At 36.4% G+C, this 24,360-nt stretch overlaps 1 protein-coding gene across 1 annotated transcript in view; it reads left to right on the plus strand.

The window, feature by feature from the left end:
* LOC150093230 (uncharacterized) overlaps positions 1 to 24,360 on the plus strand; it is a 96,202-nt gene that overhangs the window by 22,189 nt on the left and 49,653 nt on the right. Inside the window, exon 2 of the mRNA XM_090413811.1 lies at positions 13,893 to 14,051. Within this exon, the coding sequence (XP_090269937.1) occupies positions 13,893 to 14,051 (159 nt within the window). The remainder of the gene's footprint in view (positions 1 to 13,892; positions 14,052 to 24,360) is intronic.

Raw genomic sequence — 24,360 nt, forward strand, 5'->3', positions numbered from 1 at the left:
TCAGTTCCAAGCCTGGATATAGGAGGAGGGTCGGTCAGATAAGTGTCGATGCTCTGACCATAAAGAAAACACATGATTGTTATCTGATGCCTATATGATCGACAGCTACAACATGCCGGCTTGTGCGTCGCCTGGATCAACAAGGTCTGCAATACCATTCGAGTGATCAGGGGTTGGATCAAAAAGTGGGATACCGGAACAAAACAGGAACTGAAACTAACAACCATTATCAGTAGGAACATGGAATGTACAGACACGTTGGATGGCAGGAAAACTAGAATTACTTCATGAGGAAATGAAGAGATATCAGTGTGATATACTAGGACTGGCGGAGTTGCGATGGACATCAGCAGGAAAAATACACGTAAATAGATGCGAAGTCATATGGTCATGGCATGACACCAAGCATGAAGCAGGAGTTGGTTTCCTTCATAACAAAAAAAGCTAGAAAGGCACTCTTAGGCTACAAACCAGTCATTGAATGAATCATAGCAGCAAGATTTCAAGCAAAAACATTTAATATATCAATAGTCCAGATATATGCACCCACATCTGACAGCACAGATGAGGATATAGACTTATTTTACAAATATCTGACAGACAATAAAAACAATACCAAAGCAAGATGTACTAATTATTGAAGGAGATTAGAATGTCAGAGTCAGAATATATAATGATGGTTGAGAAAGAGTCATGGGAAAATATGGTTTCGGAGAAAGAAATGAACAAGGTGAAAAAATGTTAGAATTTGACCACGAGACGGTGATCTGTAATACAAGATTCAGGCAAAAGAAGTGTAGAAAATGGACGTGGTGATCAAATGATGGTAAACCAAGAACATGATTGATATGATTAAAAGAAGATGGATAACATTAGTATAGCAGTGTCGTACTTTTCAAGGAGCAGATATATACTCGGATCATAGTTTAGTGATTGCAAACATCAAGTTGAAATTAAAAAGAAAATATAAACTCTATCATCAGAAACAAAGAGAGCAAGAATAAGTGAAGCACAAATAGGAAGAAGGTACAGAATAGTGTTAGAGGAGAAACTTAGAAGTGTGGAGAAAGAAAAAAATTCGAATCTACGAGTGAAAGGAGTAATGAAGGCAGTTGAAGAAACAGTACCAGAAGAAGAGAAGCTCAGGAAGGAATGGATTAGACAAGAAACACTGAAGTTAGTACTGGAGAAAAGAATGTTGAAGATAATGGATACATCGGAACAAATTGAGGAGCAATATAGAAGAAAATGTAATGAGGTGAAAAAAAAAATCAGTCAGCCAGATGAGATGAAATGGCTAGAAGCCCAATGCAATAATATAGAACAGTACTATGGAGAGCATAAAACTAGGTAGGTGTACATAACGATTTGAACCATTAAGAGAAGGTAGCAACTGAAATAGAGCACAGTTAAAGACGGAAAAGGCAAAATATTGATGAATAAAGATAAAATTGTACAGCAATGGACAAGATACTGTAGTGAGTTATATTATTATTACTATTATTACGGGCAACTCCAGGGAGTCATTAGACTCATCGAGGGAGGCCCCAAATCATATTCATCACAACTATTCGACATTCATACAGTATCTATCATACCTCGCCTTAAACTCATTCACTGTCACAGCCTCCACCACAGACTCAGGGAGCGCATTCCACTCATTCACTACTCTAAAAGTAAAGAACCCAGCTCTAACACCTTTACTAACCACACTTTTGCCCAGTTTCCATGGATGTCCCCTAGTCCTCCCACAACCAGCCCTGTTCTCAAAAATATCTTCTGAATTAATTTTATAGAAACCCTTCAGTAATTTGAATGTCTCAATCATATCTCCCCTTCTCCGCCTAACAACCAATTTTTGCAACCCACAAATCCTCAACCTGTTCTCATACGGTTCATTCCACAGACCTGCTATTATCTTGGTCACTTGCCTCTGGATCCTCTCCACCTCCTCCCCCATCAAGAAGAAACCTAGGTGACCAAATCTGAGCACAGTAGTCGAGATGGGGTCTTATCAAGGCTCGATACAGAGGAACAATAACCTGCTTGTCAACGTATTCTTTAGCAACCAAGTGATTTGATGAGCTGATTTGGCCACTTTTGCAATGTGTCCCCTAAATTTCAATTCCTTATCCTAAATCTCATTCCTCATCAATTTCCTGGAGCACGGTTCCACCAATGCAGTAAACTGCCGCCAATCTTTTCACCCCAAAATGCATAACCTTACATTTTGCCACATTAAATTGACATCCATTCTCCTTAGCCCAGACCTCCAATCCATCCAAATCATCCTGCAAAATTTTGACTTCATCTGCATTCACTATTGCCCTACCCAACTTTGCATCATCCGCAAACAAATGAACTGTTCCTCTCAGATCCTTTCCTATATCATTTATGAACAAATTAAACAGCAGTGATCCAAGAACAGATCCTTGTGGCACACCACTAGTCACAGGCCGTCTTGTGGACTCTTCTCCTGAGTAAACCACTCTCTGATATCTCTCCGTCAACCACCCTCCTATCCATCTCACCAACCCTATGTCCATTCCCATATGCTGCAATTTACTGATTAGAATTCCATGTGGTATCCTGTCAAAGGCCTTAGCAAGGTCCAGTAGAATCAGTGTAAACCCATTACCCTTATCCAGTTCAGCCGTCACTGTGTTATAATACGTGAGCAAGTTGAAAAAAAAAAAAAACTAAACTTAGATTGCGTTGGGAAACCGACTGAAGAATTGAAGCAGATACCACCAGGTAATGAGTATGATATGGTATCGCGGACCTTGTTGATCCTGGCGACTTCTGAGCCAGCATGTAGCTGTTGATTGTATAGGCATCAGGTAACAATCGTGCTTTTTCTTTACAGTCAGAGCATCGACACTCATCTGATCGCCCTTCCTCCTTTATCCAGGCATGAGTTCCATAAGGATTGCATGGCAGCTCTTTGCTTTGATTCCTGGCAAATCAGAATTAACTTATAGCAGATTATTCAGTGCCTTAAAGGACTTATGTTCATCATTAGATTCTGAAATATTAATGGTTGACTTCCAGAAAGCAACTATCAATGCTTTTTCTCATCAACAACATATATTTACATCGACAACTATAACAGATTCTTTATTTCATATGCCACAAAATCGCAAAATTGTTGCCATTAGTTTGAAGTTACGCTATCAAACAGATGCTGAATTCAACACAAAAATTAAATGCTTCATAGCATTGGCATTTTTTCCAATGAGCAATGTTACTCATGGATTTGTTGAATTGACGATCTGCAGCAAAAAGTTAATTATTTATGTAGCATCTCTTTTAATTTGCACAATTTTTAAATGATTTTATAATACCCTTTATCATCCATAGATTATTTACAAAAATTAATGCAGAATATTTATGGCAGATTTTCCTAGAACTATGTGTGTGTGTGTGTGTGTGTGTGTGTGTGTGTGTGTGTGTGTGTGTGTGTGTGTGTGTGTGTGTGTGTGTGTGTGTGTGAAATCCTGTACATTACACATTGAAACTCGCTGCAGCACACTTGTAGGGCCATAGAAGAGATAGTTTGTTATAATTGGTTAGCTTGCTAAAGTGAATTTTCTTTGACTGTTTATGACTTTGGGGATTTGGTCAGGACTGTCCTGCAGTTTGTTATAGTGAGAGTTGACTATATATTGATTTAATGGAGTTTAGCATAAACTCCTTTTTAGTATGGTCTATCTCCAACTGTTTTCTGCTTTTCTCTCTAGACACATAACATGTTGAACAGGTCTTTGCAACTACTGAGCTCCCTTAGGATCATGCTCTTTCTCTATACAAGTACCTCTGTACCATAGAATGATATACCCTTTATCTGATTACTCTTCATCTGTAAAGATCTAGATTCGACTACCATATACAAGGAACATTTCTGAATTGTGATTAATCTTCACTCAGAAAAGAGAGATCGGGTGAATAAATAAAGCCAAAAGATAGTTTAAAGTCTGTACTTTTTTTATATATATACATTATTTTTCAACATAATCTCCATTCCTTCTAGTACATTTTCTTTACTACATAACATGTTTTTTGAACCTGTCCATAGTAAAACTTGGACTTCAGAACTTTTTTTTTTTGTTATCTCTACTTACCTGTTTGTCACTTTCAAATGGAATTTGAAAATTTCATTTGATTTCTTCAATTTAATTTCTTAAATTAAAGACACATTTCAAATGAAATGTGTCTTCAATTTAAGAAATAACCAAATGTCTGACACAGCCAAGTTCATGCTGTATGGAGCATTTTTGACACCTTTAAATCTTATCCCCTTTGATTGCCAGAAATGAACGAAGTTGTGGAGCATCTTCCTTAAGCTTTGATTTCTGGTGTTTTCCTAAATTGTCTTATGGGTAGAGCTCAGTACATATGCTCATTTAGTCACATGTGGTGAGTGATTTTTCCAGCTTGTGAGTAGCTGCATACTGGACAAAACAGAATTTTTTTTTTAATTTAATAAAAAATAACTTTTTAAACAATCTTTTTTAACTTGATGCACCACCACTGATCAGTTTATGGAACACCTACTGACTTCACTAAGTCAGTAGGACAACAAGTACATTTTTTGCAAGTCAGATTTTGCATAATTTTGTCAAGCCCTGCACTCGTGTGTCCATTTTGAAAATTGGCCAAAGCAGAGGGAAGAAAAAAATGGTTCTAAATAACCTGAAGAGTTATAGTATAGCTTTTAAAAACTTTTTATGAACTTAGTTCTTGTGCTTTTTGCAGAACTGCACTTTGTAGAATACTTATTCTACTAAGTTTTAGATATGGTAAGAGAGAATGTATCGTGTAGCTCTAAGGTAACGTACATAATGCTGTAGCAATTACATTAAGAGAGGTGGGATCTTATGATTAAAATGAAATGCAAGTGAACCTTACAAGAACAAAGTGGATTTTCTTCTCCACTTTATTATAGTATCTAATAAAAATTTCAAGAAGGCAATATTGGTACATTTTATTGGTTGCTTGTTTTCATGTTAAGCAGCTTGGCTATTCTACTTTCTGAGAGAAAAGTTTTTCACATTGATGTTATGGAGAAACACTACTCGGAAAAGCTGAGCTTTTTTTTTTTTTCTCACTCAATAGGTGGGTGTGTAGGTAAGGTGTAGAAATTGCAATTTCTATATCATGTTTTCTTTGTTTCTACTTACTGCTATTTTAAACTTGACTTTTTTATATTTAAAAAATTAATTACAGCACCATTTTTATTCTTTTGTTTAGTTGTAGCACATTAGTTTGTTATTAACTATATATATATATTAATGTTTTCTTACTATTCAGAATGAATTTAATCATGAACAAAAATGAAATATAAATTCAGTTTCCTTTACTGATTGCAAGGTAATTTGAAATACAACGGCATTATAAAATAACTTGTGATTTTGATTGATGTATTTAATACACCCTAAATGCTTGAGTGTATTCGAATTTTTGAAAATAGCTGTATAATGAATGTGTCCTGGTAACTAGTAACATATTTCTTTTGCCAGAAACATTTGGATGAACATCTTGTCATTTAATTCAGGCATAAGATGGAGAGGAGAAGAGGAATATGAAGCTGTGACTTCTGCTCCTATCTGAATAAGAGCAGATTAAACTTTAGTTTTTATTGCACTGAAAACAGAATGTGTCTTCATATGTTGCAGGTTACATTCTCTTTGTTTTCTAAATTATTGAAGACAAATCCTGATGTGTGTTGTTTTTCATCTCTGATATGTTTATCCAATTCTGATTTCTAATTGAATGTACTGATGAGCCAACAGAAATGTTACAAGCACAATATATCTTATAAAACACCTGGCATTTCTTTCATAACCACATCTGATTTATGATTATGGAATATATAAACTACATATATTAGCTTGTTCAAATTTATATCCATAGCATATCCCTTACTAGTTACTTTATTATTTAACTAATGTTCATCAGTAAATTATAACAATAATTAGCAACATTAATTAGCAACATTAATACCAGCAATTCAACATTGCCAGGAGATACTTATACTAGAAAAATACTCCTTAATTCTGATTATATAAATCAGTATCAAATAATATGCAGACTTTTTTTATTTATCTATGTCCACATTTTTTATTCTTTATATATATATAATTTTTACCTTTTTTTATTAAACCTATCCTCGACCCATACATACCTTAAAGCTGTTCGTGCTGCCTGTGTCTGCAATACTTTAGGAGGAGGATCATTTCATAAATTTTCTGTGCTAACAGTGAGAAATTAGTTCTGTATATTACTTGGGACTTTATGATTCCCGAACATTAATTCCTTGTCCATCATATCCAAATCCTTATATTTAGTAACTCCTTTCTCTAGATTGAATTTTAATATCCACAATCTTCCGGGAGTTGCTTTACTATATATATATATATATATATATATATATATATAAAGACACATATCTTTTAAACTCATTTTGAGAAAACTTGAGGTCATCTGTATAATTACTATTATTCTACCCGGTTTTACATCATTAGTTAAGAGAGAATTTCTGATATAAATAACAAGTCTCAAATCTGAACTTCGAAACTAAACACTGAGAAACTATGCTTTTAACTACCTCACTCCTACAAAGAAGGTCACCCCTTTAAACACTACTTCTTGCCACTTACCTGTCATATATATAAAAGAGCCGGTGTAGTTCTGTGTTTCAAACATTAAAAATATTGTGTTAGGGTTATCGACCATGAGAGGGCAGCACTTGTTGAACCATCTCTTCATTGCAGGCTGCTTAAATTAGTGATAACCTTTGGCCAGCTATCTCTGATTGGCTACCAGTGGAGATTGAACTGATTACTGTCTCCAAAAAGTTAGGGCTAAAACAGTCTCGCCTCCTCCCTATACAGGAGTTAAAAAAATATTTAGCTGATTTTTTTTAATTTTTTTATGGGAAACCCATCCATGAGATGTTGGTCAACCTATAGTAAGCTAGTACAGTAGATGGGCAAGAAGAAACTTGTTCACATTTATGTTAAAAAGCTGTGGATCATATTCCATAAGATGGCAGACTGTTCCAGAGGGTACTTACCTGCCACGTATGTGCGCACACCCACTACTAATAATTGTCTGGACATGCCTGTTATTTGAAGTTATGGAGCATTCCAGGTTTGTTAATAACATAAAAAATGGTATGGCAACACCATGCAAACTCAGTGACTTCAAGAGAGGTGTCATCTTGGACTGTTACATTGGTGGCATGTCCTTACATACCATTACCACCCAACTGGAGCATCCAAATCAACAGTTGGTAATGTGATCAACAAATGGAGACTTCTGCCATCACTAGTGCAGGAAAACACCCAAGGTGTCCGTTGAAAATGACTGACAGGGACAGGACGATGTTAAAACGGATGGCATGCAAAAACAGGCTACAGGCCATCCACGATGAGTTCCAAAGCTCTAGTAACACCATGGAAGAGTAGCAGCACACAAGCCAAACATCACCACAACAAATAACGTGGCTCATCTGGCCTGGTGCAAAGAGTGTGTGAACTGGACAATTGACCAGTGAAAACGGTATCTGGAACAATGAATCAAGGTTCACCTGTTTCCAGTCTGATGGCAGGGTGTGCGGTCAGCCTGGTGAACGCCTCTTACCACAGTGTGTTACACCCACAGTAAAGTTTGGTGGTGGAAGTAGTAATATTGTAGGGTGCATTCAGCTGGTTTGGAGTGGGACCACTGGTTGTTGTTGTGCATGGTTTTACGAAGCAGCTCAGTACCTTGATATTCTGGATAATCAGGCTGTCTACACTGTGGAGTTTTTATGGAACAGACCTGTGTTACTATGAAGACAATGTCCCATTCTACAGCTGCAGCTGTTATGGAATGGTATGAAGAGATGGGTGTTAAATGACTGTCCTGATCTGCACAGTACCCTGACCTCACCCCCATTGAACTATTGAGGCCCAAAGTAGCACGTCCTCGATCTGTCGCTGAACTCAGTGCTGCTTTGATCGAGGAATGGAAACAAATTCCACCTCACATTGGTAGAAACCCTCTCTCAAAGGGTGCAGGAGGTGATCAAAGCTAAAGTTGGGCATACCTGATATTAGGGTTCACCTGCTGGTATCAGTTGTAAATTGCTAAAGTGTCCAGACAATTATTGGTAGATAGTGTGTGTGCAAAATATATATATATTACATTTTATTTATTTTTATGTAGAACTCATCTTTAAGAGGTTGGTCAACTTATAAGCTAGTTTCTTAACAAATCTTGGGTCCATCCTGCTATGAATACCAGGATGCCCCAAAACCTTATTAAAAATTCAAGATTCCGATTAATTAATTATTCTATCTCCAAAAAATTGTAAATCTATGGTATATTAATATCGTGAGTGGGCTGTTGTTTCCAGCTGCTTCAGTCTTTGAAGTGTATTGTAGTGGTCTCACACTAAGTAATGAAATTCATTTGCTATCCAAAAACATTCATACTCATGATGGATTTGAACTCACAACATATTAATTGGAGAATGGATATGCTATATCCATTCTCCAACTTATATGTTAATATTAACATATAAGTGTTAATATTAACACTTATGTTATGGAGAACTGTCCAACTCCAATGCCTAGTATGCAGATGCTCAGTTTATGTTCTTTGCTTATATCTGAATATATTTCTCTGATTATCATTTTGTGCTACTTTTTTAAAATTATTAACTCTGAGCAGTCTGTCATCATCAGCTTTTAATATTCATCTGAGCTCTATGCATTAACTCTCCATCCCTTATATTCTCCTATGAGATAAGTCCTTAGCAGGCAGTATTTTTTAGTAGACTTCCCTAACCAATGACTCATCCACACTGCTCCTTTACCACAGGGTTTGAGATTTTTTAGTTAGTGGATTGCTACTGAAAAATAAAATTAAATAAATAAAAACTGCATAGTTAAGTAAAGTTAATTAAACTTTACATCTAATTTCTTTAATGTAACTCGAGCATCATCACAGTGAAATTTCCAAATAAGCCTTATCTGTGGTATCATGATGAAATCTCACTCCGTCCTGCCTGGGATGTGAATTGTCCCTTTCTTTGTCCAGTGCATCCATGCTGTACTGTATACGCTACTCGCCCATTAGTCACATGGTAACTGTCTCGGTTGTTGAAGTCCCTAAGTTTCCATTCACATAACTTTTATTTCATTGTATTCCTATAATTGTTCTATTTTATTATTAGTTATTGTTATTAATCTCTTACTTGCCATAGGTATATATGTATAGAAAAAAAAAACATAAGTACTATCAGCGGTTTCAGGTATCCACTTTGGGATCTTGGAATGTATCCCCCTCGTGGATAAGGGGGACTACTGTAATTTTTAAGACATCTTAAGAACAAGATCATGCAAATTATTTAAAAAAAAAAAAATGAATGCCATTCAGTTGGTTTTTATGCAATGGTTACCCAACATCAACATACTATGTCCTTCATCTATCCCAGCAGAATGAGTTTCATGAAAGTAACCTGATGTTACATGATCATGGAATGTTGATTACAGAATTCCATGAGCAAGTAGTAGGAAGAGGACATGAGTACAAAGTGGAGAAATTAAATTTGCATAGAGTGTGAGCAATTTTTTAAGAGGCTTAAGTTTATTGAGAGTATAATCCTATGCAGAATGACCTCTATTTAAATGACTATGATGTATCCATTATTACAATAACTGTGTGAAAAAAATTAATCCTTTGATGGAAATGAAAGTTGAATAACTATTGTTTTTCAGGAAATTACAGCATATATGGAATATTAATTATAATAACTTTAGTTATACTTCTGATATTTTGAAATATGTGTATGCAGGCACTAACACTTTTTGTAAATGAGGCCGGGCCTAAAGTTCTAAATATGAGTGCATCCAAATTTGTTGAGGTATGGAAAGTTTCTCAGGGCTCAAGCAGATTCCAGGAATAGCCTCTCATATTTCTATTTGCAGCTATGTAATAAAGTAGCCTTCTTCCAACATATCCTGTGGTGGGTGTCCGAAGCCATTAGTCATTAAGTCCTGAGTGGCTGTAATAGTGGAAGCGGATGCATTCCATCTGTTCAGAAATTCTGATAATTGGCAGCCTTGCCTGTTTGGTCTTATTAGGACAGTTTGCAACTGTAAGGTACGTGATAGGTCTAGGGAATGTGGCTGGTCTTTGGTGGAGCAGATGAGGGATGCCAATTTTTTTGTGGTTGAAGTGGTTATAAGGTTTTATTTCTTTAGGATTTTTGTCAGTTTTTTAGATATAGACATATGGGATAGATTTTGTGTAATCTCTGTTCTGTTGGGGCACGAGGTTTGATATTTTTTGGATTTTGTGTGTGTGGGATTGTAGACATTGGCTAAGAAAGTGTTGAGAATGTTATCAAAACTCCAGTAGTTAGGACACTGCTATCAGAACTGATTAATTGTGTCATGTTATATATAGTTTTTGTAATCTTATATTGTTGGGCGGGAGGAGAGACTGCTGGTGAACTGTATCCTGGGATTATGATTGTTAATGTGTTAGGAAAATGCTGAGAGTATTCAGGCATGGCCAAATGGAGACTCCTCATCTACATAACATAGCTAAACAGTGGGTTTATGGAGATCTTTGAAGATCTCCATGAAGTAGGTGGTTAGGGGTGGAGAAAGTGGTAACCCTATGGCTTTCCCCTCTATGTGTATATAGAATTTTCCTTGCCAAACAAAATAGCCATACTTCATGCTGAACAGAAACAGGGCTGAGATATTGGAGAATATAGCTTGGATAAGGTCTAAGGCGTCTTTTAAATGGGACATTATTGAATAGAGAGGAGACATCAAAACCAACCATTATACGTGCATTGGAGTGTGAGGTTTTCAGTACTGGCTTTAAAGTGGGATGGGTTTTTTTGTTTTGAAGGAGTGTTGCAAGTATATTATGAGAGCACTCTGGCTAAATGTTTGGCTAATGGCATATTTTGTTTATAGATTTTTGGTAGCCCATATATTGGGGGGGGGGGGAGGATCTAGAGTTATACAGGTTTAGTTTCTTCGTGACTTCCATAGCCTAAGAGGTGACCTTTCTAAGGACTGAAATCTGATATGTGTATTGGTGGGATCATAGTCTAAAGGAGAGTAGGCAGAGTAATCCCAAAATAAGGAGCCAAACTTACCTGTGTAATCTTTTTAGTTTAAAACTACAGTGGCATTTTCCCTTATCTGTTTTGGTAATTACTATTCTTTGTTGTTTTTGCTTTCTTGTAGAACTTCATATTCTTTCCTTGAGAGGTTGCTTTGTGTGGTTTTGCATGGGTAAATACACTGGCTACATACAGTTTGATGTTGGCAGTATGGATAGGAAATCGAGGATATTTCATTCTACTTGGACTGTAGCAAATACAAATATGAGAGGCTATTTCTGGAATCTGCCTCAGCTCTGAGAAACTTTTCAATTTGGGTGTATGAAACTGTCCCAAATCTGAAAATCCTCAGATATTCAGCCCAATGGCCAAGATCACCCAATTTAGTCCATTAGGTGCTAAATTTTCTCATTTACCCAGTGTCAGTGCCTGCATGCACCTATCATTTTTCTGTGATCCCTGATAATGGCAAATTGATATTGCCAAAATATCAGAAGTATTAATTAAAGCTATAATTAATATTCAGTATACATTGTAATCCCCTGAAAAATAATAGTTATGAATAGCCAACGTATAATACTCTACAGAATGAAGGAGCATATATCCAGCATTTTCATTATAAACAGTTCATAGTTTTTTGGACAACTGTAATTTCTTTTATGGAAAAGTTAGCCCTTTTGATTTTATGGGTTTAAATAGGGGGAAAAAATGATGCTAAGGATTGGGAGTGTTCTTATTTAGGTACAAGCTTTAACTGAAGATATGAAGTTATCAGAAAAAGAAGAGATGTCAGCAATAAATCAAAATTAAAGATAAAGGGGAAAAGAATAAATGATGAGGTAAAAAAAGCTAAAAAAAATTATAAAATCGCTCCTAGTAGAAGAGACATTTATACACTCTGCATGCAGAGACAAAAATGGTAAATGCTAATTGAAGAAAACAGACCAGGTGTACCTATTGTAAATCTTAATCAGAAAAAATAACAAACTGAAGGAATAAGTGCAAGCAGATTTGCTATAGATTTTATTCCAAAACCACTTTCTGTAAGGATCTAGGAAAATATTAGCACATGTATTATGGTACTGTGTGAAATTAAAACTTATCAGGAGCAATTTGAACTTTCAGTAGTACATGCCATTATCTTTTTTCTTTCTTTTTAGTCTAATTAAATAAGTAAATATTTTGCAGAAATATTTTTTTCTTTCGGGCGACTCCAGGAGTCCTTAGACTCATCGAGGGAGGCCCTAAACATCATGTCCACACAACTATGCGATTACATTCTCACAGTATCTATCATACCTTGTCTTGAACTCGTTCACCGTCATAGCACCCACAACAGACTCTGGCAGCTTATTCCACTCATTTACCACTCTAAAAGTAAAGAACCCAGCTCTAACACCCCTGCTAACCACACTCTTGCCCAGCTTCCATAGGTGTCCCTAGTTCTCCCACCACCAGTCCTGATCTCAAAAATATCCTCTGAATTAATCTTATAGAATCCCTTTAGCAATTTGAATGTCTCGATCATATCTCCCCTCCTCCGCCTATCAACTAGTTTGTGCAACCCACAAATCTTCAACCTGTTCTCATATGGTTCATTCCATAGACCTGTTATCATCTTAGTCACTCGCCTCTGGATCCAAATTGAACATTATAAATAAAAATGTTTTGCAATTTCATTGACTGCTAATGTTAAACAACATTATTAAATTAACTGATTTTAATTGTTTCTTGTTTCAGATAACTGTTCCTATATATACACACCTGTAATATATGCTAATAAAATTATTATTAACATTATGTTTAATTATTTTAAGCTAACGGCTGTTTCAGTTTTGCTTTTTAACTAATGTACATAAATTTATATGGCATGTATTGAACTTCTTCAAAAAGTTATGTTTAAAAATGTTTTGTTTTACAGAGGCATTGATGCTTATGTTTTCAAGAAAAAAATAATTGCCAGTCTAGTCAGTATTAGCACTTATTTTTATTTCAAAGTAATATATTAATACAGATTATTTTGATTGAATACTGTTTATCTTATGGAAAACTACTTTTCCCCCCTTCCTATACTCAGCATTCTTATTTAAATATATAGTGATCATATTCAGTCTTTCTAGAATTACATAGCTCTGATTCTTCTGATTTCCTTGTAGCATCCCATTAAGGTATAGAGGTAAGGTTGAAAACAAGCAGATTGAAAAGTGGATTTCAAGCACATTTGAAAGCAGTTTTCAAGCAGCAAAAATGAAAATGCTTATTGTTCTATCGATATATCTTCAAGTTAAGGAGCTAATAAAATCTTTCAGAGGAATCATTAAAAGGGATCTAGATCAAGTTAAGATGAAGCGGCCTATATATGGAAATTTAATCTTAAAAGAAATTGTTATAATCATATTAGGAGATCAAGTTAAAGGATAAAAAACCGAGAGAAGACTTCTAATCCATTGTTATCCAACTTCAGATATAGAATATAGTAAGTTGATTTAACCACCTCAGCTGTGGCATCTTTGGCACCAGCTCAAGGTAAGAAGTTCTAGAAGGTTGTAGAGACCATACAGCTGCTATCTCCATGTATTATGGAGACAGCACAATATAAAAGCGATCTCATTAAGGTGACATTATCACATCAAAAATCTGTACTCTGTTAAATAGTATTTTTTACTTAAGCATAAATGCTATATTTACGTTGCCTTTTGACTTGTTTTAATTACACCATGTAACTGTGATATTAATTGTTTCTTATTTCACTTTTCAGAAATGTTAAAAATATCTCAAAACTAAATGAAAGAGAACTGAAGCTTGGTATCAATGAGAAGACATCTTGGCATAATCAGTATAAAGACAGTGCTTGGATTTTTGTTGGAGGATTGCCATATGATCTAACTGAAGGAGATATTATCTGTGTATTTTCTCAGTAAGTTTTCACAAGAGATGCTCTCAAAATACTATTGATAAACTGTTTGAGATTCAAATTGGTTTAATTTTCTCACTGGCAGAGGCAAATTGCATTTAATGGAATTTACATCTGAAAAATAAGTTGTAATGCTTTCTATGAAACTTTCTTATTCTGAAAATCTTGTTTTATTTGCATTCTTAACTATTCTTTTGTGTTCATTTCTTGAAAATGACACTTACTTTTCCAAATTTCTTAATCATGATTCTTGAATATCAGGATCTTTCTAGTTTTTATTTGAATTCTCTCTCTCACTGAGTATACTGAATTTTGAAATCAAAATTGGACACTATGGGAATTAATTTTAGGCCATTCAGAATCAGATTTCGGCTGTTGCTAATTTGTGGTCCAAAATGTTAAGTTTGCCAATCACCATACTACTTTTCTATTGCTTCTGTTTTAAACTGATAGTTTTAAATGTTCTCTCTCATTGTTTTCATTTTCCCTTATCACTATATTAACACCACTTTTTTTCCCTAATGCAGTAGTCTGAAACGTGGTTGAAAATGATTTAATTTGGTCTTCTGAAACAGAAGACAAAAATCATGTACTCTTATATAAAAATTGTATATTTTCTTATAATGTTTATTTGAAGATTCAGAGAGTAATTTTGATTTTAAACAAATTTCATTTATGAAAGGATGTGTGAAATTTATTTTTAGTACTACGAGGGTGGTATGAAAAGTTCTCTTCTTAACAATGAAAGAATGAATTTATAATTTCAAAATTATTTTTATTTTTCAGCATAATCTTCCTTAAGATAATACATTTATTCCAGCACCATTATCCTGTCACTGTAGTGGTTCTCAGTAAGATCTGCAAAATACCTTTCTGCAACTGCAATCACCTCTTGATTCGAAGAAAAATGCTGATCAGCAAGGAAGAGTTTTAGTTTTGAAAGAGATAGAAGTCAGAGAGAGTCAAATCTGGAAAATAGGGTGCATGTTTCAACAATTCATAGTGTAGATTCCTTAATTTTCTCATTGCCAAAAACACCTTTGTGGGCGGGTGCATTGTCCTGATGAAAAATGATTTTTTTCTTCTGCAAACCAGATCTTTTCTCACTAATTTTTTTCGTCTAGTCTGGTTAAAAGATTGGAATAATATTCCCCAGTTATTGTTTTACCCTTTTCAAGATAGTTAATAAGCAAAATGCCTTTAGCATCCCAAAACACCAATACCATGACCTTTCCTGCTGATGGAACCAACTTTGTCTTTGGCACTGAACAACCGGCTCCTGTCCACTGTTTTGACTGCTGTTTGGATTCTGGTGTGTAATGGTGAATCCAAGTCTCATCCATAGTAATAAATCAATGCACAAAATCAGTTTTATTCCTGTTAAAACACTCCAAGCACTGTTCAGAGATTTTCATGTGAGTGTGTTTTTGATCTGCTGTGAGCAAGCGCAGCACCCATCTTGCGCAAATTTCATTTGCAATTCTTCGTGCAAAATATATCCTACACATTCTTTTGAAATGCATATAGTCTCAGCAATTTCCCATGCTTTGACTCACCGGTCATCCAATATCATATCCTGCACTTGATCAATGATTTCTGGTATTGTTACATAACTGGTAATTAATTTACGGAATTAACAACGCATATAAAGTAAATTAATTAAAGATAACTTTAATGAATCACTTCTATATTTCGACAATGTCACATTGTCATCTTCAGGAACATAAAGATATGGTATGTGCACTACAGGAACTAACAAAGCAAATGAGGAAGAAATTAAGACACTAATTTTGTTCCTAAAGTCCTAATGGTGCCCTCTTGCAGGCTAATTTGGTAGTCTTGGCCGTTGGGCTGAAGTTCTCATAATGAAAGTCTCCCAAATTTGGGGCAGTTTCATGCACCCAAATTTGTTGAGGTTAGGAACGTTTTTTAGAGCTGCTGAAGATTCTTTGAATAATCTTTCGTATTTAAACTTGCTGCGATGGATTATTTTTGTCTTCTTCCAACGAATTTTATGGTGGGTATCTAAGGCATGGTCTGCCAGCCCAGAGCGGCTGTACTGGTGAAACCGGATGTAGTCTTGGTGTTCTGAAATCCTGATATTTGTTGTTCTGCCTGTTTGGCCAAAGTAGGACAATTTGCAGCTGCAAGGGACCTGGTATACACCAGGTAGGTCTAGGGGAAGTGGTTGGTCTTTGGTAGAGCGGATAAGAGATGCCAACTTTTTATATGGTCTGTAACAGGAAGTAAGGTCATATTTCTTGAGGATATTAGTTATTTTTTCAGAGGTGCCCTGGATGTAGGGGATAGTGATAGACTTGGTGTAGTCTTTATTGTTGAGGGGGGGAGGGGGTTGTGGTTTTCAGGTTTTAGTATTTTTTGGATTTTTTTGGGGTTATAGCCATTGGCTAAGAAAGTGTTGAGGATGTGGTTTAGTTCCATAGTCAGGGCCTTGTCATCTGAGCAGATTAATTTTGCCCTGTTATATAGTGTTTTTATCACCCCATATTGTTGTGAGGGGGGGGGGGAATTGCTGGTGAATGTATCTGCCAGTGTGGGTGGGTTTTCTGTAAACAGAGAAAACCAAAGATCCATCAAGCTGGCGGGTGATTAAAGTGTCTAGGAAGGGGAGGGTGTTGTTTTCCTCTTTTTCTAAGGTAAACTGGACTCTGGGATGTTGGTTGTTTAAGTGTGTTAGGAAGGAGTGGAGTGAGTCTGAGCCATGTGGCCAAATAGCAAACACATCATCCACATAACGAAGCCAAATAGTGGGTTTTTGTGGGGCGGAGTTTAAGGCTTTTTCTTCAAATGTCTCCATAAAGAAATTGGCCAAGGGTGGGGAAAGTGGTGAACCCATGGCTGTGCCCTCTATCTGTTTGTAGAACTTTCCTTGCCAAACGAAATAGCCTGAGTTCATTGTGAACTGAAATAGGGCTGAGATATCGGGAGGAAACTTGGCTTGGATGAGCTCAAGGGTTTCTTTGAGTGGGACATTAGTGAATAGGGAGGAGACGTCAAAACTGACCATTATGTCAGTGTGTTGGAGTGTGAGGTTTTCTATACTGGCTTTAAAGTGGGCCGAGTTTTTTATGTGTGATGGTGTTGCCAGTGTAGTGTGTGAGCGTTTTGGCTAAATGTTTGGCTAATTTATATGTGGGGGAATCAATGCCATCCACTATGGGACGTAATGGCACATTTTGTTTATGTATTTTTGGGAGTCCATATAATCGGGGGGGGGGTCTAGAGTTATAAGGTTTAAGCTTGTTGGTGACTTCCACAGGCCAAGAAGTGACTTTCTTAAGGAGTCTGTGGATAGTTCTAATCTGAGAGCTGGTCGGATTATATTCAATGGGGAGGTAAGTAGTACGGTCTCGTATTAAGGAATTTAGCTTACCTTTGTAGTCTTTTTGATTGAGTACCACAGTGGCGCTTCCCTTATCAGCTTTGGTGACTACTTTTTTTTTGTTGTTTTTTAATTCTTGTAGGGCTGTATATTCATTTTTGGATAAGTTGGATTTTGGAGGTTTGGCTTTAGTGAGAACACCGACTACATCCAGTCTCACGTTGTTGGCGATATGGATAGGCAGGTTGCGAATTCCACGCTCTATTTGAATCATGATTTCTTCAGCAGGAATCCTTTTTGGAGCTAGGGCGAAATTGTGACCACGTGAAAGTGCGGTGAGTGCTTCAGGCTTTAAAACTGCCGACGAGAGGTTGACTACTGTGTTAAGTGGTGGCTGGGGTACAGAAGTAGAAGTCTTGGTCAGGTTTTCGTATTTTTTCGAATTCCTTTCTTGCCGATGTGCATGATATGTCATGGAGTATCGACCATAGATCAAGGCCGAGTGTGTTAGAAAGCTCTTCCTCTAGCGCCCGTACGTTTTTGTTTTCGTCGGCAAGGAGAACGCGCGTCGCGGTAATTTGTTCTCTTAACAAGGCGAAGCTAGTGCGGTTATAAATGCGTAGAGCTTTCTCGGAAGTGAAATGGTGCTTCAATTTGACACAGTTGGGGATCACTTTGTTATCCCGGCAGCGTTTTAGGAACGTCAGGCGATTTATTTGCCTCGATATCTTTAACCTCAATTTGCCGTATTGACGGGCCTTTCGTGCGATTGCATCTCCGTGGATGATCATGATTCTAGTGGTAAGACTTATACGTTGGTTAGACATAACTGGTAATTAATTTACGGAATTAACAACTTCTTGGCCTGTGGAAGCCACCAACAAGCTTAAACCTTATAACTCTAGACCCCCCCCCGATTATATGGACTCCCAAAAATACATAAACAAAATGTGCCATTACGTCCCATAGTGGATGGCATTGATTCCCCCACATATAAATTAGCCAAACATTTAGCCAAAACGCTCACACACTACACTGGCAACACACCATCACACATAAAAAACTCGGCCCACTTTAAAGCCAGTATAGAAAACCTCACACTCCAACACACTGACATAATGGTCAGTTTTGACGTCTCCTCCCTATTCACTAATGTCCCACTCAAAGAAACCCTTGAGCTCATCCAAGCCAAGTTTCCTCCCGATATCTCAGCCCTATTTCAGTTCACAATGAACTCAGGCTATTTCATTTGGCAAGGAAAGTTCTACAAACAGATAGAGGGCACAGCCATGGGTTCACCACTTTCCCCACCCTTGGCCAATTTCTTTATGGATACATTTGAAGAAAAAGCCTTAAACTCCGCCCCACAAAAACCCACTATTTGGCTTCGTTATGTGGATGATGTGTTTGCTATTTGGCCACATGGCTCAGACTCACTCCACTCCTTCCTAACACACTTAAACAACCAACATCCCAGAGTCCAGTTCACCTTAGAAAAAGAGGAAAACAACACCCTCCCCTTCCTAGACACTTTAATCACCCGCCAGCTTGATGGATCTTTGGTTTTCTCTGTTTACAGAAAACCCACCCACACTGGCAGATACATTCACCAGCAATCCCCCCCCCCCTCACAACAATATGGGGTGATAAAAACACTATATAACAGGGCAAAATTAATCTGCTCAGATGACAAGGCCCTGACTATGGAACTAAACCACATCCTCAACACTTTCTTAGCCAATGGCTATAACCCCAAAAAAATCCAAAAAATACTAAAACCTGAAAACCACAACCCCCCCCCCCCTCAACAATAAAGACTACACCAAGTCTATCACTATCCCCTACATCCAGGGCACCTCTGAAAAAATAACTAATATCCTCAAGAAATATGACCTTACTTCCTGTTACAGACCATATAAAAAGTTGGCATCTCTTATCCGCTCTACCAAAGACCAACCACTTCCCCTAGACCTACCTGGTGTATACCAGGTCCCTTGCAGCTGCAAATTGTCCTACTTTGGCCAAACAGGCAGAACAACAAATATCAGGATTTCAGAACACCAAGACTACATCCGGTTTCACCAGTACAGCCGCTCTGGGCTGGCAGACCATGCCTTAGATACCCACCATAAAATTCGTTGGAAGAAGACAAAAATAATCCATCGCAGCAAGTTTAAATACGAAAGATTATTCAAAGAATCTTCAGCAGCTCTAAAAAACGTTCCTAACCTCAACAAATTTGGGTGCATGAAACTGCCCCAAATTTGGGAGACTTTCATTATGAGAACTTCAGCCCAACGGCCAAGACTACCAAATTAGCCCGCAAGAGGGCACCATTAGGACTTTAGGAACAAAATTAGTGTCTTAATTTCTTCCTCATTTGCTTTGTTAGTTCCTGTAGTGCACATACCATATCTTTATGTTCCTGAAGATGACAATGTGACATTGTCGAAATATAGAAGTGATTCATTAAAGTTATCTTTAATTAATTTACTTTATATGCGTTGTTAATTCCGTAAATTAATTACCAGTTATGTCTAACCAACGTATAAGTCTTACCACTGGTATTGTTACACTTTTTGGACATCCTTCACGTGGTTCATCTTCAAGGCTGATACGGCCATGTTTAAACTCAGTAGCCCATTTCTTAATTGTCGAAAACAAAGGAGAAGAGTGCCCATAAACTTCTATGAACTTCAAATGAATTTCTTTTGCCGTTAAACCTTCTTTTACAAAGAATTTTATAACTGCACGATACTCAATTTTATCCATTTCAAGGGATATGGACAACACTTTTGCTTCAGACAGCTGTGTAAAACAAACTACTTGATAGAATGACTGCAGTTTCACATGGATGCTTACTACAGATGTACCAACTTATGGTCAAGGCCGAGAACTCTTCAGACCACCCTCATGTTTTGCTGTTGATATTTTACTTAAGAATAAATTATATTCTTGCTTTCATTCATGAAAACATGAATATGATATCTTTGAAGTCAAGCTTTTGCTTATGTTGGGGTAAAATATAGATGAAAATGAGTATCATTTCTTTACAAGTAAGAAATTTTTAAAGATGGTTGTCCAACAATTTTCCTGTTGGAAATATGGCAGTATTTTATGGTTTATTCAGAAAGTTTAAAGTAACAACAATAATTAAATTTTCATCCATGTAACCTACTAAATATAGATGTACTCTCTATACACTACTTTTTTGCATTGCTAATGGAAAGACCTGCATTCAAATTGCAATCCAGGGCTATGAACATTGGTAAAGGATTTTCTATTGAAAGTGAGCTGGTCTTATATGGAGATGCTGGGTTTTTTTTTTTTGTCTGTGAACTTCTTCAGTGGCTAGAGGCCTACCAGTAATGGCCAATGTGGATTCTGCCATTTTTATTCCACAACAGATCTAGCCATCTATAAACCCACCTTTGGACACATTCCATGGAAAGAAACATTTGCACAAAATCCTGTCATTGCTTAATATATCTACTCTCTCTGTTCATTCACTGTATCAGAGTGGATACTTTTCTCTTCTGATTTCTATATCAGTACCAGGGAATCTTGAGGTTCTGTGATTCACTCCTGCACTCTTCTTTCTTATATTTTCTCTCACTAACTTCAAATCTCATTCACACTTATGCTGTGATAAGCTCTTCCATAACCAGTCTAGTAAACACAGATCTCTTTACCATCTCCATTAGGGTGAGGAGAGCAATGTGAATTTCACTGCTACTAAGATACAATCCTGTCTTATTTCTAATAAGAAATATATTATTTCACTTTCCTTTACTTTTTAATATTCAGATCTCCAGTCAAGATAATTTTTTCTCTTCTTGAACTAACTTACCCATGTAGATTTTCTTTGCACAAATATGTCACATCTATAGCCTCCTCCCAAAAAAAAATTGGTATCCTCTTCCATTTAAGACACCATTTCTTGTCAGTACAACTGTCACTGTATAAATCCAAATGTTAGAATGTTCTCGTGTTTGGGGGTGGTGCACTAAAACTTCCCTAAGCATGATTATTCTGTACAGTAGAGATCAGTATGCTTGTTTAATGGATCTCTCTTTTCCAGATTTCTTGTTACTTTTTTCTGGTGATGAGAAAAGTCTGGGACATCTTCCTATATTGTTTTTTACTAGAAGTATTTTCATGGGTGATGATCTACCAAACTAGCTACTGCACAAGCTCCATACTCCTAAATCTATCAAAACTCAAGTAGTTTCTCTCATTATCCATACAAAGCTCAGTTTTAAACTTATTGAACCAATTTTTCATCTTCCTCTTTCATTCAATATGCCTTTGTTCTTTGGAACAACGAAAAAAGGCAGATTGAATGAATGAAATTGAAATGAAAAATTGAATAAAAAAAACTTTCCCCCACCCTCAAAAAATCCATCCATGAAACTACTGTGTGTTCAAACCACACAGTAGTTCCATGCTTTTCCCATTATCGCTTACACATAGCACTGCTGTCTTATGCTAGACTTACTATACATGTAAATTACACAAAGACAGAATAAAGCATTGAACTTATAACGCAATTTGTGATGAGTAGCTTATCATATCATCAGTGTGAATGCAAAAAAACAGACAATTACATGAAATGAAAATGGGATGAATACAGATAATACTGAGTGCATTTTTTACACCACTTGCCAGAGAAAGAGGATGATTAAAAAGAAAAATATACTAAAATTAATCTGAAAATTAAATTCATGATGTTCACATAAAAATTTGTATAATTATTGGCATATAGTGAATATGCAAATATTTAAAAAAAAAAGACATTTACATAAGAACTGTGTATACATATTAAGAATAACTGCTAGATTATTAGTTTGAAGTCGCCATTTCTCAGAATTTGAAATTTTAACCATCGTTATGATTTAGATTAGGTTGATTGTGAAGAGCTTCATAGCATTCTTTGAAGAGTCTCTCAAATTTGAAAGTAATTCTGGAAAGAATTTCTGTTATTCCAAAGGATCCTGAGGCTAGTAGAACCTGTTTGGCAAGACCAGATTTCTTAGCTTGGAGAAAACAAGTGTAATCCATATGTTCCGATTATTGCATTTCTGTGGTGTAGTACAATCTGTCGAAACTACAGAATATGAAAGATTGCAGGAACACGGAATCTGGTATATTTCCAGGTGTCTTCCTTAGTGGAAGGCAGATAAAAGAAATCTTGTTTAGCTTGAAAATAGTCTGGAAATCAGTTTTTTTACAACACTTCAGATGTAAATCTTTGGTATAAGGAATTGAATTTCTCTTGGTAACTGATGGTAAGCTGTTAGGAGGAGAGTAAGGTGTCTTGTAATTTAGAAGGTAACTGCTCAGTAAGAGCGATGGCACCCTGTAGGCAAGGATCTTGGCAGTTTTGAAATTTTTTGCATTGAGTCCTGGAGAATATATCATTCAGTAAATGTAGGTTTCTTATAGACAGAAAAGGTGAGAGAGAGAGAGGGAACTATCAACTGTTGTGATATGGGTTGAGCAATATCTCACATGAGGGTGGTGTGAAAAGTTCTCGGCTTCGACCGTAGATGGCAACACTATCAGCAAGATTTTTTTTTTTCTAAGTTGGTACATCTGTCATAAGCATCCATGTGAAATTGAAAGTCATTCTATCAAGTAGTCTGTTTTATACAGCAAACGTGTGTATCCTTAGAAATGGATAAGATTGAGTATAGTGTGGTTATAAAATTCTTTGTAAAAGAAGGTTTACCACCAAAAGAAATTCATTCAAAGTTCATAAAACTTTATGGGCACTCTTCTCCTTTGTTTTCGACAATTAAGAAATGGGCTGCCGAGTTTAAACGTGGCCGTACCAGCCTTGAAAATTATCCACGTGAAGGACCTTCAAAAAATGTAACAACACCGGAAATCATTGATCAAGTGCACGACATGGTATTGGATGACTGGCGAGTCTAAAGTGTGGGAAATTGCTGAGACTATATGCATTTCAAAAGAATGTGTAGGATATATTTTGCGTGAAGAATTGCAAATGAAAAAGCTTTGCGCAAGATGAGTGGCGCGCTTACTCACATCAGATCAAAAACGCACTTGCAAGAAAATCTGTGAACAGTGCTTGGAACATTTTAACAAGAATAAAACTGATTTTGTGTGTTGATTTATTACTATGGATGAGACTTGGATTCACCATTACACACCAGAATCCAAACATTCCTGCTGAAAGAAGACAAAGTTGGTTCTATCAGCAGGAATGGTCATGGCATTGGTGTTTTGGGATGCTAAAGGCATTTTGTTCATTAATTATCTTGAAAAGGGTAAAACAATAACTGGGGAATTTTATTCCGATCTTTTAACCAGACTAGACAAAAAAAATTAGTGAGAAAAGACCTGGTTTGCAGAAGAAAAAAATCATCTTTCATCGGTACAATGCACCTGCCCATAAAGGTGTTTTGGCAATGGGAAAATTAAGGGATCTGCACTATGAATTGTTGGAAGATCCACCTTATTCCCCAGATTTGACTATCTCTGATTTCTATCTCTTCTCAAAACTAAAACTCTTCCTTGCTGGTAGTGATTGCAGCGATAGAGGGGTATTTTGCAGATCTTACTGAGAACCACTACAGGGACAGGATAATGGTGCTGGAGCATCGTTGGAATAAATGTATTAGTCTTAAGGGAGATTATGTTGAAAAATAAAAATAATTTTGAAATTATAAATTTGTTTTTTCATTGTTAGGCCGAGAACCTTTCAGACCCCCTTCGTATATGGGGTTCATATTTTTTTAAAAAAATATTTCTGTAAACTAGACTAAACTGGCCTTGAGCATACATGCATGGTATATTACATGAAGCTTGTATAGCTCAGTAGCACTCTACAGCATTTTATACTACCATTTATAAGGGCTTTCCAGCTGAAGATGAGTTTGTTGGTCTCATGGAGTTTACACAGTTTTTCCTCCTAGAACAGAGAATATATACAGTTGACAGAAA

This window comes from Typopeltis vanoorti, chromosome 24 (genome assembly GCF_054136105.1).
Source record: "Typopeltis vanoorti isolate ZY-2024b chromosome 24, IOZ_Tvanoo_1.0, whole genome shotgun sequence".
In the NCBI taxonomy this organism is placed as follows: Eukaryota; Metazoa; Arthropoda; class Arachnida; order Uropygi; family Thelyphonidae; genus Typopeltis; species Typopeltis vanoorti.